Source organism: Clarias gariepinus, chromosome 22, assembly GCF_024256425.1.
Source record: "Clarias gariepinus isolate MV-2021 ecotype Netherlands chromosome 22, CGAR_prim_01v2, whole genome shotgun sequence".
In the NCBI taxonomy this organism is placed as follows: Eukaryota; Metazoa; Chordata; class Actinopteri; order Siluriformes; family Clariidae; genus Clarias; species Clarias gariepinus.
This window is the reverse complement of record NC_071121.1, coordinates 1,927,964-1,945,500: the sequence shown is the minus strand read 5'-3', so window position 1 is coordinate 1,945,500 and position 17,537 is coordinate 1,927,964. Positions and strand designations below refer to the sequence as shown.

At 38.1% G+C, this 17,537-nt stretch overlaps 1 protein-coding gene across 2 annotated transcripts; it reads left to right on the top strand.

Annotated features, from left to right (window-relative positions):
• On the top strand, positions 1–14,770 carry LOC128509932 (glutathione hydrolase 7). 2 transcript variants are annotated; one of them, XM_053481811.1, is made up of 15 exons: positions 1–315; positions 3,810–4,036; positions 4,425–4,576; positions 4,688–4,802; positions 6,121–6,188; positions 6,482–6,555; positions 6,646–6,839; positions 8,228–8,315; positions 8,530–8,657; positions 9,366–9,454; positions 9,663–9,815; positions 10,685–10,802; positions 11,070–11,207; positions 11,950–12,049; positions 12,200–14,770. In XM_053481811.1, exons 1-15 carry the CDS (start codon positions 93–95, stop codon positions 12,373–12,375), a joined length of 2,043 nt encoding a protein of 680 aa, XP_053337786.1. In that variant the 5' UTR covers positions 1–92; the 3' UTR covers positions 12,376–14,770. The 2 variants fall into 2 exon arrangements, with proteins under 2 accessions (XP_053337786.1, XP_053337787.1); XM_053481812.1 differs by lacking the exon at positions 1–315 and adding an exon at positions 632–714.
• Positions 14,771–17,537: the final 2,767 nt, after the last annotated feature.

Here is a 17,537-nt window from a genome sequence, read left to right as displayed (position 1 = left end):
TGATTGTGCGCATGCGCGGTCGCAAATCGGGAATCGGTAGTGACTCAGAAGCCGCCGGTTTCTTGTTGTTGTTGTTATTGTTATAATCGGCGATGATGTCCGCGTCTTCAGCCGACGCTCTGGCGGGATACACCAGCGGTAAGATGGCCGATAAGGACGCGGGGCAGGACACGGCTCTGGGCAGCGCTTACTCCCCGGTGGACTACATGAGCATCACCAGCTTCCCCCGCCTACCCGAGGACGACGTGCTGGCCGGGGAGAGCGGCCTGAAGTCCCGCAGAGACGAGGACAATTTCCTGGGTGAGCAGGACACAGGTGAGTGTGGCAACCTCGGTCACGTGACCGCATTATACACGCTGTTCAGATTTCCATGTCATCGTCTGTCTGAGCTCACACTGTCTGTACATCACACACACACACACACACACACACATTAAAAGACCTGTTAAACCGGACCAGGCTTCATAAAAGAAACCTTTACACCGGAATCAGTTTCCGCCTGGACTGAGATTCCTGTCTGTTTATTAAACAAAATGCGCAGCGCGCGACCTGCTCCCGAAATCCCAGCAGGTGACCGTTTACCGTGCACGAGCTTTAATATTTCCGTCGCATGTTCAAAGGAGGTTATTGTTACTGTTACTCTTTAGTGAACACGGATCAAAAGTCGTTTTTTTAAATCCGTTTAAATCTGTCTTTGGCTTTGGAATTTTGGTGGTAAGTATCATATGCAATTTGGGGGAAATGCCTTGGAATTTTTGGGGTCATAGGTGTTTGAAATTTGTGGGGAATGCTTTTAAATTTTGGGGGTCAGGATCGTTTGGAATTTTCATGGTCAGTATCATGAAGTTTCTGGAAAATGCTTTGGAACTTTGGGGATCAGCGTCACATGGAATTTGCGGACAATGCTTTGGAATTTTTGGGGGGGTCAGTGTTTGGAATGTTCATGGTCAGTATGATATTGAATTTGTGGAAAAGGCTTTGGAATTTTCAGATCCAATGTGGTTGAATTTTTTTATGGTCAGTTTCCTATGGAATTTGGGGAAAATGCTTTGGAATTTTGGGTGTCAGTGTAGTATGCAATTTGAGGGAAATGCTTTGGAATCTTGTGGGTCAGCATTGTATGGATTTTTTGTTGTCATTATCGTATGGATTTGGGCAAAAAGGTTTGAAATTTTTGAGTCTGTTTGTGCTTTTTGTCAGTCTTACATGGAATTTGGGAAACGTGCTTTGGAATTGCACATGCTGCATGGGGGGAAACGTAACAGAAAATTATGATGAAATTGGAGATTTGATGCAATAAATCAAAATTCAGTCATAGTACGTTAAAAATCTTCCATTTGATCATTAGTCAGATTTTGTGCACTGAGGAACACTGAGTGCTTATTAAGACGTCGGCCATTGTAACATTTCCTACTTAATTTAATATAACAGCACTGAGTAACAAGGTTTTAAAAACATTTGAGATTTTCCAAATTAGTCAGGGTGGGGTTACAAGACAGCAGGAGTAGACTATACAAGTGAGGATCACTAAAAAATTTTCCTCTGTGCACTAAATTAACTCTAATCTACCACAACAGAAAGGAATATTTGGTATCACCATCTGGCTCTGTTACTATAAATATAAAAATGTACTGTGGTATAAGCGTGGTGGCCTGCCGTGCCTGTACACTGATTGTGTGTGGTAGTATTTTACACGTGAGGGGGAAAGGCATGATTGTGAGCCCTTTCAGATTTTACAGAGAAGACTTGTACAGTTTAATATCCACTGGAAGAACGGCTCTCCTGTGCCACTCTCCTGGGTCTCAATGTTCAGTCCTCAACAAGTCTTTTAGCTTCTCCCGGCAAGAGGTCGCCACAGAGGACCATCGGCACATACAGGCTTGGCACAGGTTTTACGCCGGATGCCATTTCTACCTCAAGCCTCCCATTTTATCCAGGCATTCCCTGGCAGGGGATCGAACCCGGGCCTCCTGCATGGCAGGCGAAACACCTGCCACTGAGCCAGAGAAGGCCAGAAAAATACATGTTAATATCGAATTAAGTTAAACTCTCTTAATTCCCTCGAATAGGAAATCAGGTATTGTAATTAATACCCATAACGGGTCACGCTTGGGTGTTTTTTATCCTTTTACATAACTAAAGAGTACTAGGAGTTAGGAAGCCTTTTATTAATAAAACATCCATGGTCCATGGAGATAGGGGAAAAATCTGTTCTGTTATGACCATTCTTCCGTTCTTTTTTTTTTTGCAGCATTTAAAAAAAAAAATCAGCAAAGTGAATTTGAAGTGAATTTTAAACTACATGTTTACGTTGATTTACATTTTGAAGTGTGAAATAATGAATTGAATGCACTAATAAAGCTGATCGTCCTCTCCCTGCACGCCGGTCACAGCAGAAACAGTGTAGTTTTTGCTAAAACTCGCGCTGTAGGATGAAGTGTATTGCCTCGAGTCTTAATCCTGTAGCGGTGTTTGCATTAGGCGGGGTGACTAAGCTTTAACCACTTACAGTGTACTGATGCATACGCAAGTCTCATCTATATAAACATCACAGATCCTTTGTGAGCTTTATGAAGTGTGCATACTGTATATATATATCAGAGCGCCATCGTCTGTCTGAACGTCCATCAAACACTAACAGCTGATTAGAGCTGGAGCAGATGTGTAGTATATTAAACACAAACTGCTTGTGTAGCAGCTCAGATGTGCTGTGTTATTAGACAGTGTGTTCGCATCCAATAAGAAAAGGATTCTTATTATTATTCACCATAATGATATGATATTTAATGTTATTTACTATTATTATGATTATTCTATAAGTAATAGCGTTATAATGATAATGGGCTCATATTGTCTTTAAGGAGCATGTTTTTACCACTTATGGAAGGAGTCTCCAGTGTCAGGGGTTGTTGGTGATTATTGTTGAACTATTAAAATGCACTGTCTGGTCATTTTATTGAAGCATTTATTTTTTATTTGTTTTGAGAGAGTGAGGGACAGACTGTTTCCAGCTGCTGTAACGCAAGTGAGAACAGGAAGTAACTTGTCTTAAGGACATTTCGCAACAAATGCAACTAAAAAAGGTGGATGAACGTCCTCTGAGGGTGGCGATTCAATCATTTCTACCAGGAGTTGTAATTCCGTTTCTTTGTTGTTTGTCTTCCTGTTACAGTACAATGTTTGTCAGATAACATGTAGTCGAGATGTGCGGGTAAAGCTATTACGCATTTGAATCAGTCCTTTGCTTAATTGGATCCGAATTGATTTATTGGATCGATGAGTCAGTTTCCGTTTCTGAATTGATTCACATCAATGATATAGTATTTATAATGAGTTCATAATATTGAGTTCATGCGTGTTTGGTGCATTACCGCCACCTACTGGACTGGAGTTTAGAGCGGAAGAGAAAGATTCATTTTGTATAGGACACGACAGTAAAGAAATCAACACACAGTTATACAACATTTAAATGTTTATTAGATACTTTTATGACGTTTTTAATCATTCTAAAGCTGTAGCAAATATAACTGCTTCACACAAAATCATGGAATCAAGTTGAAAATTTCAATTCCCAAAAACTGAATCGAATCAACGCGTGCAGTGCTTTTATATTCGAGATATTGTTTGAGTCAAAACTTGTTTAATCACCTTAAGATTTTATTCATAAGGTTAATGCGCCATAAAGCTGCTGGTTTAAAAAACTTCATAAACGTGACCAGGCTAAACTTTATGATGTGATGCGACATAAAACTTACCATTAGCATAGACAGATAAGTTAGTATATGAATGTTTTTGATATTTCCCCTCAGACCCGGACCTGTTCCTGAAGTCGGCACGTCTGCAGCGCATGGCCTCGTCTGCGTCTGACCTGGCCAGCCGTGATTCGTCTCCTCTGAGAGAGACGAGGCGAGACCCGCTGGCTCAGGAATGCGCGTGTACACGGGACGGTCTCACTGTCCTCATCACCGCCTGTCTGACCTTCGCCACCGGGGTCACCATCGCCCTCATCGTGCAGATCTACGTAGGAGAACCGCAGGTGCTTAAAAAAAGCTTTTTTGGAGTCTAAGTGTACAGATAATGTCAGCGTTAGGAACCGTGTATGTGTGTGTATATACAAGCGTCTAACGTAAAGTTATTAAACACAAATATTCCTCCTTTCTCGCTCTGTTTCTTGCCGCTGACACGGAAATCATGGCTCACATGTTTGCTTAGAAAATAAATATTGCTGTTTGCTAGCTGGATCAGGGTTTAATCTGCACTCTGATCTCCAGCTTTCTATTATATACCTCCCAGAATGTCCCATCTCATTCCCTTGATGGTATACACAAAGAGAATAATTTCATTTATCTATTGCACTTTATTACACAACCATGTTTGTGATGTCGTCTCACTAAACCCAGCTCCCGATGTCGTTGTTGTCTCAGATCTTTAATCAGGGTGCCGTGGTGACAGATGTGGCTCGCTGCACCTCGCTGGGTTTCGACGTTCTTGGTCAGCAGGGTTCGAGCGTGGATGCTGCCATCGCTGCCGCTCTCTGCTTAGGCATCATCCACCCCCACAGCTCGGGCATCGGCGGGTATGACCACATGCTTCTCCTTTAAACAGCGTGCAATCGATAAGAGTATTTAATAATAAACTCTTCAACTGCAGCTCAGAGTTAAAAGCTGTCCCGTTTCTGCCGTTCCAGTGGAGGAGTCATGCTGGTCCACGACATCCGAAAGAACGAGAGCCGCATCATCGACTTCCGTGAAACGGCGCCCTCTGGCCTGAGGGAGGACATGCTGCAGGACCTACAGCAAAAGGTAAACACATCAGCTGAGTCTTATCTCAAGGGTCTCGTAGTCTTGTGGGCTCCACTGACTCTGTGATCATCAAGGCCGAACCGAAGTGGGAGACAGTCTTGTCTATGTAGGTAAGTGGGTAAGTATCCTACCTTATTGTTGCATCAGTGTAATATGAAGTATAAATTATCTACAAAATCATAATGATCATGACCACCATCGTCTTTTCTGGCCTTTTCCCCGGCTCGCAAAGAGTCTTGGGATAGTTTAGGTTGTCAGGTTTACACCTTACATTTTTTGTAAGGACCAACACGACTGCGTTTGAAGGAGGCTTAGAACACAGGAAAATCTAATTCACATCGCTCTGACGCAATCGGGCTATAAATGCATCCTTCACAGGGTGCGGCCTAGGAATGGAGACACACCTACTGTCACTCACACAATACACCAAATAATATGCAGTGAAATGCTTATCAGACTGTCAGTGACCTCTATTACTCTATTACTCTAGAGAACACAATATATAAAAGCATAATATATAAATGAAATAGAACTAAGTTACAATATAAAATAGAATTGTAATAGAAATGTAGATTACACAGAAATGGAATTTACAAAATAAAAGTGTGAACTGTGAAGTGTATTAAAAGAAATTATAGCAATGTGGCACTGACGGCTGCAGTATGATCTGAAACGGGAAGTAAAAAATTGTATTGCTTTCTTTTAAATAGTTAATAAATAACTACCAACCAACTAAATTTTGATTTCTTTGGTTATATTTAATATTTAGTATTTAACAAAAGAATCCGACAAACCAACAACGTGTTGGATTCGACTCTGTATCGACTCAACTGCAGGAACTTGAATCAATACCTTTCTAGAGTGAAACGAAACCGCTCTAGTACCGGAGTGTTCTTATCTGCTTAAAGAACCACCAGAAAAAGAAGAACGCACACACACACACAGACTAAATGCTATACGTCTGAATTTTGGAATTAAAAGACCGGCTGATGTGACGACACTCAGTAGTTAAGTTTGACCTTAAGGTTGTGAGTTCAAACCCCATGCCTGGCTGTTTAGAGTTACACACATGGCCCGTGAGTCAACCTGTTAAATTCCTTCGAATTTCCAGAAGTTGTTTTGGAAAATGGCTGTAACTGATGAACATTTTTCATCAGTTTACCATGTTCCATGTTTTCCGAGTGTAAATCAATATGAGCGTTATTTAGAATTATTACCTTCCAAGGAACGACCTTCCTCTCTCGGGCAGACCCGGATTCGTCAGACTGTAAACTCAGATAAGTGTGTTTGTTAAACAATCCATCGTTTGCTCTTTCAGCCAGGTCTCACAGTGGCTGTACCGGGCATGCTCAGTGGACTGCACCAAGCTCACCAGCTCTACGGAAAGTAAGTTCCTGCTTCACACTTGATGATCTTTGGCTGATAAAGGTTATCGCCTCTAATTTGCACCTCGAACGAACCATGTGTAAAATCTTGTTCTTCTAGCCAAGGTGATTTTGTAATTTAATAATATTTATTTTATTATTATTATTATTATTATTATTTCCCCTCCACTACCATTTAAATTCCTTACATTAGATCTATAACATAATATTATATTTGTTCGTATAAATTAGTTGAATGTTTAATATTTGTCTGCCATAAAATTATAATCAGTTTTTATAAATTCGCTCTTGTAGAAAGTCTTGGAGGGAGGTGATCACGATGGCCGCCGACGTCGCCAGGAACGGCTTCAAAGTGACCCACGACCTGGGTGAGCAGTGTGACCTTCACAGCCTGACCTTGACTCTGATCAGAAGCCTAATTAGAAACGTGTCGCTCTAACCCCGTTTGTTCCTTGTAGCGGACGCTCTGTCCCAGATAAGGCTAGATAATCTGTCGGCGGCGTTCCGAGAGCTCTTCCTTCCCGACGGTCGTCCTCCTCTCTCTGGACTCTCCGTGACGCGGCAGGATTTGGCGGCCATTTTGGACAGAGTGGCAGCCAATGGGATCTCTGAGTTCTACGACGGAAATCTGACCCAGGAAATGACGTCTACGGTATAAAGACTTAAAATGTTACAGGGATGAAATAATCAGTTAAATATTATGATGTTACGCCATGTGAACAGTTTGTAAATAATAAATATTAAAGTTAACATGAAAGTAACACTACGACACTCAAAAGATGCACAGTACTCCAGACCGTAGTGTTATTTTAAAATGCACTTATTGTAAGACATGCCTCCCTCACTTGCACTGACTCCTTTATTGGGACTGACTCAACTGACTCGCATTGAGGCCACACCTTCTATCCTGTGATTGACAGGGATCTCCGAACACACTGTTTTTATTAGGACTTAGAGATCTTATAGTAGCCACAAAGCCCATGTTATTATAAGGCCACGCCCCCTTTGTTGAGAGACACAAGCACAGAGGCTTTTGGTCCAACACGAAGAAATAAAATCTGGAGCGACCATGGACTTAGAAGGGGTGTCTTAACTTTCGATTCGTAGTGTATCTTTGGTCTTTAGTGCGTTCACGTTTCAAACTAAAGAACAAATTGAGAGTTTGTTTGGAATCAGCCCGAGCACCGGTTCTCCTGCTTGGTGTGCGCCGAGATTCAGAAGACAGCGTTCACACTAGTTCAGAACAACAGCACCACTTATTGTGATTGACAAGCAAGTGGTCTTCTACAAAGAGAGTGTGTGTTAATCCCCAAAAGGGAAATACAGTGGAACCTTGGATTAAGAGCATAATTTGTTCTGGAAGCAGGCTTGTATTTTAAAACACTTGTAGACCAAAGCAAATTTTCTCATAAGAAATAATAGAAACTCAAATTCTCAATCTTTTGAAATACTCAAAGTAAAAATAAAACAAATTAGCCTGCACTTCACCTTAAAACAAAAGTAAAAATAAATCCGGTAAATGTGTGTGTGTGTGTGTGTGTGTGTGTGTATATATATATATATATATATATATACACCCCTCTTCTCGTCTTACACAGTAACCCTTCCTCCTCTCTTATTTGACTTTCTCACACAAATTAACGGAAAGACTGTTTTATTGGAAAAATTAACAAGGAACATCGCTAATAACTCGCGCATGAGTACATGATACTTGTAAACCAAGACTGGTTCGTTTTTCAAGTCAAAATTTTTAAAAATCTTTGCTCGTCTTGTGGAACCGCATTACTTGCAATCCGAGGTTTTACTGTAACCTTATAATAGTATAAATAATATTAATAATAATAATCCATACAGGGTGAGTGGAAACAGATTTTACTAAAACGTTCCTGTTGCTTTTGTATCAGAGCAGAGATCATCCCTAAGTGGCTGATTGAAATATTGTCTCTGATGTCTAACATGACGTGAGCTTTCTGGTGTCCCTTTAGTAGAAGTGTTTCCCATATTATTGATGATGTTTCATGGGTGTATTGGGTGGCTCAGGTTCAGGCCAGTGGAGGCGTTCTGACGGAGGTGGATATTAGTAACTATACATCCGTCCTCGAGCAGCCGGTACAGAGCCGTTACCAAGGTAACCGCCTCTCTGTTTTTAGACTAAACAATGATCACTGTTTTTGTTTTTTTGTTTTTTTTACAGTTTTTTAGTACTAATATTTTAAATAGGTTTTGTTTATGTGATACAAATAAACATAAAAACTCAAAGAAATGAAAACACAATGTTTCAAAACATGGTGATTTCTGGTCATGAACTGTGTGTGTGTGTGTGTGTGTGTGTGTGTGTGTAGGTTATCAGATATTGGCTGCACCACCTCCTCATGCTGGAGCTGGCCTCCTTACAGCTCTCAACATTTTGGAAGGTTATAACATCACCAGCCAGACTCAGAGAAGCAGCACCCTCCACTGGATCACTGAGGTACTGCAAGGAAAATCACTTGACCAAAACAGAGAGCCTGGCAGAAAGGATGATAATTATTCAGGAATTACTGCAGTGTGTGTCGCCACACTAACTCCAAAATAGAATTTTAGTTTGTTTATTATTTATATATAAATTACTGTGCAAAAGTTTTAAGCCCCTCACAATTTCTTCATCTTGAACTAAATAATGTACAGTAGATTAAATGCAGCTTGTCACAGTAAAACATTTGTTCTCTTTTCTTTCAAAGTGCTTGATGATCTTAATTATTTAAGTGTAACAAATATGAAACAAAAAAAAAAACATCAGGAAGGGGCAAATACTTTTTCACAGCACTGTATAATTTACCTAAAAAAAAAAAGATGAAAAATTGAATCAGGATTTGTATCAAGTTGCCGAGTTCCCTGGAGAGTCCTGTCCCTAAAAGCTTGGTTTACTTGTTCATTTTACCATTATGCGATATTAAATATTTGTTGTATGTATGTTAATTAAAAAAATCATTAAGTCGTAAGTTATAATGGTCAAGTCAAACCAACAAGCTCAGGTGTTGCGAAATATCAGCTACCATGGATGCACACTAACTAGGGGTGCCATTACTTTTGTCCGAAGTGATGGTGAAGTCTTGTATGTTTTAATTTATTGATTGATCAATATTGATGTGTTACTAACTTTCAAGCCATCACTTAGCAGTTTTCTTTGTCTCTCTAGACTCTGAAGATCGCCTTGTCTCTGTCTAGCGCTCTGGGAGACCCCGTGTTCGACTCGTCTGTCTCTCAGGAAGTGGCTCGAATGTTAAGGTAGATCAATTTTTCATCAGATTAAAATGATTGAACTTTTATTCATACGATTGGTAACTACACATCTGAGGGGGAGATTTGTTCATCCGGATCTTTGATCTTGTCAGTTTATGAGTGTTTAGTTTCTAGACAGACATCTAGAGACATCAGCTGTCCTTTATAACGGCGAGTACGTGTTAAAGCCTTGTCTGTGATTTTTGTGTTCCAGTAAAAGTCAGGCTGCTCAGTTTCGGGAGATGATCAACGACTCGTACTCGTCCCCTCCGAGCCACTACTCGCCCAGTTACTCTCTGGAGGCGGGCACAGTGGTCAGCCAGGTCATGGTCATGGGGCCTGACAACTTCATCGTCTCCGTCATGAGGTAGACTAGAATGATAAGGTGTACGGGTGTTCCCTGACTTATGATAGCTTTACCTGACCTTCCTTATGATCTACTGTAATTAAAAAACAGATTAGGAAGTATTTATGCTTGTTAATGTGATGTGGGAAAGTTTTCTGTGGCTCCATAACATGAAAAATCTGCCTTAAAAATGTTTATAGCTGCTGTGACATGAGCTTTCCACAAGGGGGGGCTGTAACTACAAGTGGATGCAAAGCATGATATGTTTCTTTAATAACAAATAAAACATGGTAGTATTAGTAAGGCTACATTCACATTACTAGCCTGAAGTGACTCAATTCTCACTTTTTTTTGCTCTAAATTGACGCACAAATCTAATGTTTTTCAGATCGGATACGAGTCACATTACAAGCTATGTTTCTCAACTCGGATTTTTTTTTTGGTCAGATCGGATTTATATGTCATGACGGTTCACGTTCATGATTACGAGGGACCTTTTATCTGACGCTAACGTGGACGCGTCTGTCCTCTGAAATGGCGCACATCGATCCTTCTTTGCGCATGCTGTCTGGGTATTTGTGCAACTGTGCTGTCGGTGCTGACTGATGACATCACACCCAACACATGCACAGATTCACGAAGTGAATTCAGATCTGACTTCTCATTCAGGTCACATGACCATGTATCTGATCTACTGTAAAACTACACATTAAAGTGACTTAAGTTCGGGTCTGATCTGAAAAACATCAGCTTTGTGTGACTTTAGGCTGGTAGTGTGAACGTAGACTTTTGTATCAGGTCGTAAAGTACGGTTACTTACATATTGTGCAGTAATAATTTTTAAATCACTATTATTGCATTGTTTTTGTTTGTTTGTTATTTTGTTTCAGCTCCATGAATCAGCCTTTTGGGAGCCGCATCGTGACGCCGTCCGGAATCCTAATGAACAGTCAAATCCTGGACTTTTCCTGGCCCAACAAGAGCCAGGCATCCGTCCCTCCCAATCCGGTACTCGGAGCTCACTTCCTGTTTGTTTCCATGTTATTCTGGGAATCATCGGTGAAATCTACATAAACAGTGATTAATAGACTGTACAAGTGTTTTTATATTATTAACAATGTAAAGTGGATTTATGGTTTGATCAGTAACTGTAAGCTTTTTTTATTTTTAACAGTACACACCTCATATGTTGTGGGTTTTTTTTTTTCCCTCTCTTTTCATGAATTACTTTTTTTCAATAACACAGCTGTGTCTGGTGTTTTCTCTCGTCTCCAGCACAACAGCATCCAGCCCGGAAAGAGGCCGCTCTCGTTCCTCATGCCCACCGCCGTCAGACCCTCGCTGGGAGTCTGTGGTACTTACATGGCACTCGGATCCTCCAACGGCGACCGCGCGCTCAGTGGCATCACACAGGTTCAGCAGCTTCACTGCATTCACTACACATAGCTTCTCATACAATTGTTTTTAGTTTTTTTCATTATTTAATTTGTATCTCTCATGTCTTTTTAGCTCAGAAACATAAAAGAAACCATAATTCTTTAAAAAAACAAACACAATAAAAAAAAACAGCATGATTACGTTAAAACTGCAAAAAAAAAAACTCAAATAATGCCTGATTTAATAAAAAAAAATTTAACTTAATCAGTAAATAATAAATAAATAACTTGATGGATAAATAATAAATATTTATAGAGTATTCAAATAAAGTAATAAAATATGAAATAAGAGAAAAATATGCAAATATAGAAAACTTTTTAGAAGAAAATTGTTGTTGTTAATAAAAATTATTAAAATTAGGGATGGGAACCACCAGTCACCACCCGGTGTGATATCACGATAATTTGGTGCTGATTTAATTAAAATTGTGATTCTATAAGTATCCCAGGTTGATTCCATTTACATTGTTACGATTTAAAACTTTTTTAAAAACGTTTTATGATTAATTAAATTTAACTGGTTCATCTCTATTATAAATGTTAAATAGATTTTTTTATTATTATTATTATTTTTGGAGTGAGCATGGCAATGCGTCAGTCACCACACAAAAAGAATCGCGACTCATAACTGAACTGAAATAGGAAATCGCCACGAAATGTCTCAAGACCCGCATGCACAAATAAAGAATGATTTATTAGCTTGGATTTTTCCCGCGCAGGTTTTAATGAACGTCTTGTCCCTGCATAAGAACCTGAGTGACAGTCTGACGGTCGGCAGGCTCCACCCCCAGCTCAAGGCCAACACGGTCCTGGTGGATGGTGAGCTCTCTCTCTTCTTTTCTCTCGTTTTTCAGCAGCATGCTCGCATCTCGGTCGAGAGCGCCACCTACTGTAGGTCTTTTGATTTGTAATGTCTGTCCGTTCTGTACAGCGTGCTGAGATTAAATTCTCTCGTATTCCCCTCACTAGCGGAGTTTCAGAATGGCGACGTGGTGGCGCTGGAGCAGAAAGGCCACCAGGTTCAGAGGGTGGAGGTCATATCGCTGGTGGAAGGAACCAGGAGAACCAACGATGTCATCATCGGAGTGAAGGACCCTCGCAGCGTCGACGCCTCCGCCCTCACCATGTTCACATCCATGCCCTGATAACTCCGCCCCCTCTCATCGAGCTACCCTAATGTGTGTGCAATAACATTAACATAGACTGAACATACACTACTGACACTTAGAGAAATGTCGCTAAGCTTCCTGAGGGTACTGAACAAGCCACATCTCTCTTTCATACGCGCGCATACACACACGGCATGATCATACTTACAGGTCACTGAACTTCACATCATCCAGGCTGCCTAAAGTTCAGATTAGACCTGGTGTTAACTTTCATCTCAGTTGTTCTGATCACATGCAAACACGACGTGATCTAATCACTTACTAGTGCGGTAGTTAATTTTATACCTCACATAAATTAATAACCTGGAGAATTGTTTGACAGTCATATAAATAACTAAGAAAATTAAACTATGACTTTTAGAGAAAAAAGGTTAAGTAGTTTGGTTTTGAAAAAGACCTCCGGATGTACAGGTTCTTGTGGATCCTAGGGGCGGAGCTTCATAAACATGGATGGGAATTATCCAAACCTTCAACACACCTAATCGGGGGGAGGAAATTATTAATCTCGTCTACTGCACCTTTAAATCATTTAAACCAGATGATCAAAAGATTAAAATTTTTAATTAAACAGATGTTTACCCATAGTGCAATTCGGGTGAAAGAAGGAAAAAAACTGCTACAATGTAGCTAGTGCACGATTCATGCAGTGTGTAACTCGTCATATATTTTTATTATTTTATCCATTTGAAGTTTATCCCTTTCGGGATAAACCCAAAATTTTCTGTGTAAACTAATTATGTCGACTTCTCTGTCCTGACACTGGACACTCCTTCCAAAAATATGTAAAGCATCCGCTGTACAATTCCTTCTTAACAAGCTGTTGCCATAGAAACGATAACGTGCAAGAACGAGTGCAATAACCTGCGCTACGGTCAGAGCTGCTGGTCTAATCGACACCTTCCGGCCAATCGGGAGACAGAATTCAAACCTCTCTTCCACTTTTAATTCGATCTCATGAACGTTAATACCAGGTTCTCATGAGGTTTTTGGAGAGCTCCACACCTTATACACTCATCCTAATTCGCCCATGAAGGCTTGTTAAGGGGAGGGGCTTAGATTTAATATGATCAGCCAATCACAGACTTCTTCGTGTGACATCGCTGCTGAAACATTTTGCAAAATTTGCTTTTGATTCTAAAATCAGAGGCGGCACAGTGTCTTTAAGTTTTAACAAATGAATATGGAAAACGAGAATTTTATTATTTAAAAACATTTATATTTATACGTGTGTGTGTGTGTGTGTGTGTATTCATAGTTCTGGTTGTTTTTAATTAAGCAATACAATTTTTCCCTCTTTACAGGGAAAGCTGGCTGTTCCTGTAGCTAACATGAGCGTAGCGATGGCTAGCTTTGCCAATGTTGCTGAAACCATTATGTTCACATTAAAACCAGTATCTCGTGCGAAAAAACTGAAATCATGACAACATGCAAATCCCAAAAGAATCTTACTTAAGCTCCTCCCTTTTTAACTAGATCCACCAATCACATGCTATAAATATGAATATTCATATGAATTTATTGTTTGTGTGGGTTTTATTTATCTCCTGTATGATCTGAGACTGAAGGAATTGCCTTATATTTGTAAATGAAGATTTGCGGTGATTAGAATGAGATTAAATCGATTTATTTGGGGGGGATTTGTGATATAATAGAAATAATTTAACTAAATAACTAATTATTCTGTTGTGTTTTAATAAAACGGTATGAGAGAGGGATGTACATTTTGATGAAATGTTTCCGGATGCTGGTTTTCCTCTTTTTTGCTGAATATTATTTATTGATCATGATAGTGGTTTTGTTTTCGTAGTATTTTATGATGACGTATGTTTGTGTGGCCTGGAGTGTAATGGAATGTATTGTATTTCAAAGATTGATTAGTTTCTCCTTTGTAACTTTTTTTTTAATCTAAAGTTATGTTTTATTTATTCATTCTGTGTCGCATGATGCTTTATTTTTGCACTATTATCATGTTGCTTTGAAGGACAATATTTTATTTTATTATTTTTTTGTATGCTGACTTATTAAGAAGTGTAGTGTGTAACTGGTTGAGTTTTTCATCGTTAATAGTTTTCTGTGATTGTTAACTGATAAGGTCATGTGATCGCGATGCCCTGAATCCTTATTTATGGCACGCACTAGTTCCGAGTAAATATACTGAACGCTGATTTACACAGATTTTCCTGCTTATATTCTTTATTGTTTATTGAAGTTGAAGTGACTGCTGTAGAAGCTGCTGAATCTAGGTATCTATACATCAAGACGTTATCTGATCATTAACTGTTTTTATTTTATTTCCAGCCATTTAATATCTGTGAAGTTCAAGTTCATGTTTTTTTTTTTCCCAGTTGTATTCAAATAAATGCATACACTAAAGTAACTTGTACTCAACGGAGCAGTTCTTTCTCACTTCTATGTTTTTTTTTTTCATAATCAAATATATCACACATGCAGAGGTGGAAGGTGGTACATTTACTTTAGTATATTAACTTACATTAGTCACTGTATGTACAGTAAGTATATATTTTACATATCTGTTCTTTGCTTGAGCTTTTTTTTAGGATATACATTTTACTTTTACTCCACTGCATCTTACAGCAAATACCTTTACTTTCTGCTTCACTAGAGTGATGTGTAGTATGTGAAGAGGTAATATAACCACCTGCTGACTCTTCCTTTGTGACAGCACATCTATGTAATCTGATTTGGGTATGATTTGCCTTACACTTAATCATGTAGCTTTGTGTTTCCCAACATGGCGTTCCGGGGCATTTGTCTGCTCTGAGACTGTGAGGTTCTCAGAATTAGATGTGCATGTTAAAATAGAATCATAATGACACACTTACAGTATGATAAAGAAATAAATGTTTAAAAAAATTATTTTGTGTATATGGGCTGGGGTTGACTGGGTAACTGGAGTAGGGTGGATGATTGCAGGGGGGGGGTGTAGCAGGTGTTCATAATCAAAACTGAATATGATTTCAGTCAACATGAAATCACACTTCGACTCTAAACAGACAGACAGACAGACTCTTACTATGACTTTCACTATACTTTTACTTGAGTACTAAACTGCCTATATGTGTACAGTACAGACATTATTTAAAAAAAATGTTTTTAGCAAAGATTTGATTTGATTTTGATGTATTGGACAATATAAACATATGACTGTTAATTTCAGGTGATTTAAATCTTAATTCCTAAGTCTTTTTTTTACCTAAGTATTAAATTAGATAAAGTCTACAAACCCCTTTTAAATGTAACATATCAACTAACTACAAAAATAAAGTGAAAAACGAAATTTGAGGCCTCCGAGTGACGCAGTGGTAAAGTGCTCGTCCTATCATCTGGAGACTGCGAGTTTGATTCCCGGGTGATGCTGTAACCTCGTAGCGCTGTCCTCCGAGTGTGTTACTCCGCCCCAACGATGCGTGAATGAGCAGGTCGAGAAGATGCGGTTGGCCGACATGTCACATGGTTCGGAGGAAACATATGATAGTCTTCGGCCCTCCCGACTGAGTGGTAGTAGTAGCCCCCTAGTGACAGTATAAGTACACACACTCCTTTACTAATACTTTGTTAAATATTTTTACATATTTACTGTTTTGAATCTTTTTTGGGTTTTACATTGGTTGCTCGGTGCATTTACTGCTAAAAAGTTTTAGCATCCTAGCAAGTAAAATGTCCAATCGAGCCAAACCTATCTATGATTTCTTAAAATACGTTTACAACAAAGCAAATATAAGTTTATTAGGCTTATTTCTAGTCAAATGTTAAAATTGCAAGTGAAAAAAATTATTTTTATATTGGAGGATAATTTAGCTAGTTTTTAGGGATTAACGGTTGAATAGACATACGCTTATTAATATTATATTTTGTTTGCATAAACTAATTTTAAAAAATTAAAAATAGTTTTGGCAAGATTCAAAAATATTTTACTTCCTAAAAATGTCATTAAAAAAGCTATTTATACCCTGGAGCTAAGCAGAGCTAGCACTGAGTTATGAATCAAAATCTACTTTAAGAGAGATTAAATGACAAACCGAATAAATGTTCTGTCTTTTTACAATTGATTTATGTTTTTCATTTTCTTTTTAAACTCATGTATACCGTGAACTCTGTGTGCTTTAGTAAAGACACACAAGGATGCGTATTTTCCCTCCTTAGCTGGTTAGCTAGTTTTCCATTTGCACACACCAGAACGCTGACTAGAGTTTCAGCCCTGCATTGAAAGAGGTTTTAAGAAAATATAGAAGGTTATTAAAAGTATGATTTTTTTTTTACTAAACAGTCTATAAAAATAAAATCTCTTTTTCTTCCACTTGTAAAATTTGTCCGATCTCCGTGATAGATCGTGATAGAACACAGCGCTCTTCAGCTGAGATTTACCGATATACAGTGTAACTTAATGTATAGCGATGCAATGTATGAGTGGAAATGTACAATAAGCATGGTATGTTTTTTATGACATTTGCTAAAATTAAATTTGTGAAGTTGAATAAAACTGGTGTTTGTTTAGTAATTTTAAATGTATTTCACAGACAGCTAAAAAAAACACACCCTGTACAGTATATTTGTAAGTTTATTATTTATTAGACATTTTATGATGTTTATACTAAGGTGCCTGAATGAAATCCTTAATTTTACTAGCCAAATAAATGTTTTTCCCCTTAAAATTTTTTAAATAAACAATTATTTTTAAATGAATTGTTATTATTTTTTTCCAAAATAATGTGTTATTCTTTATTTTTTTTTAAATAGTAAGTATGTTAATATTTTAAATATTATGCTTTTTTAAGATCTCATTTATGTGAATACTGATTATGTACAAATTATTTATAAGACTTATTTAAATTATTTATCTTTTATATTATGATAAATAATAATAATAATATATAATACTATGACTATTATTTCACGTTTTATTTAAATTTAAATTTAAATAATTTTTATTTTAAATAAATCATTGCGAATGTGTTTATTAGAATTTATGAGGTTTATTTTTTATTTTACAAAATATTAATGTTAAATTATTTTAAATGTTTTTTTAATTTTTAAATGATTTTATTTGCTGGTATATTTGCTGATTATGTACGAGATTTTTTTAAGAATTGTCTCCTCTTTATTATTAATGCAACAAT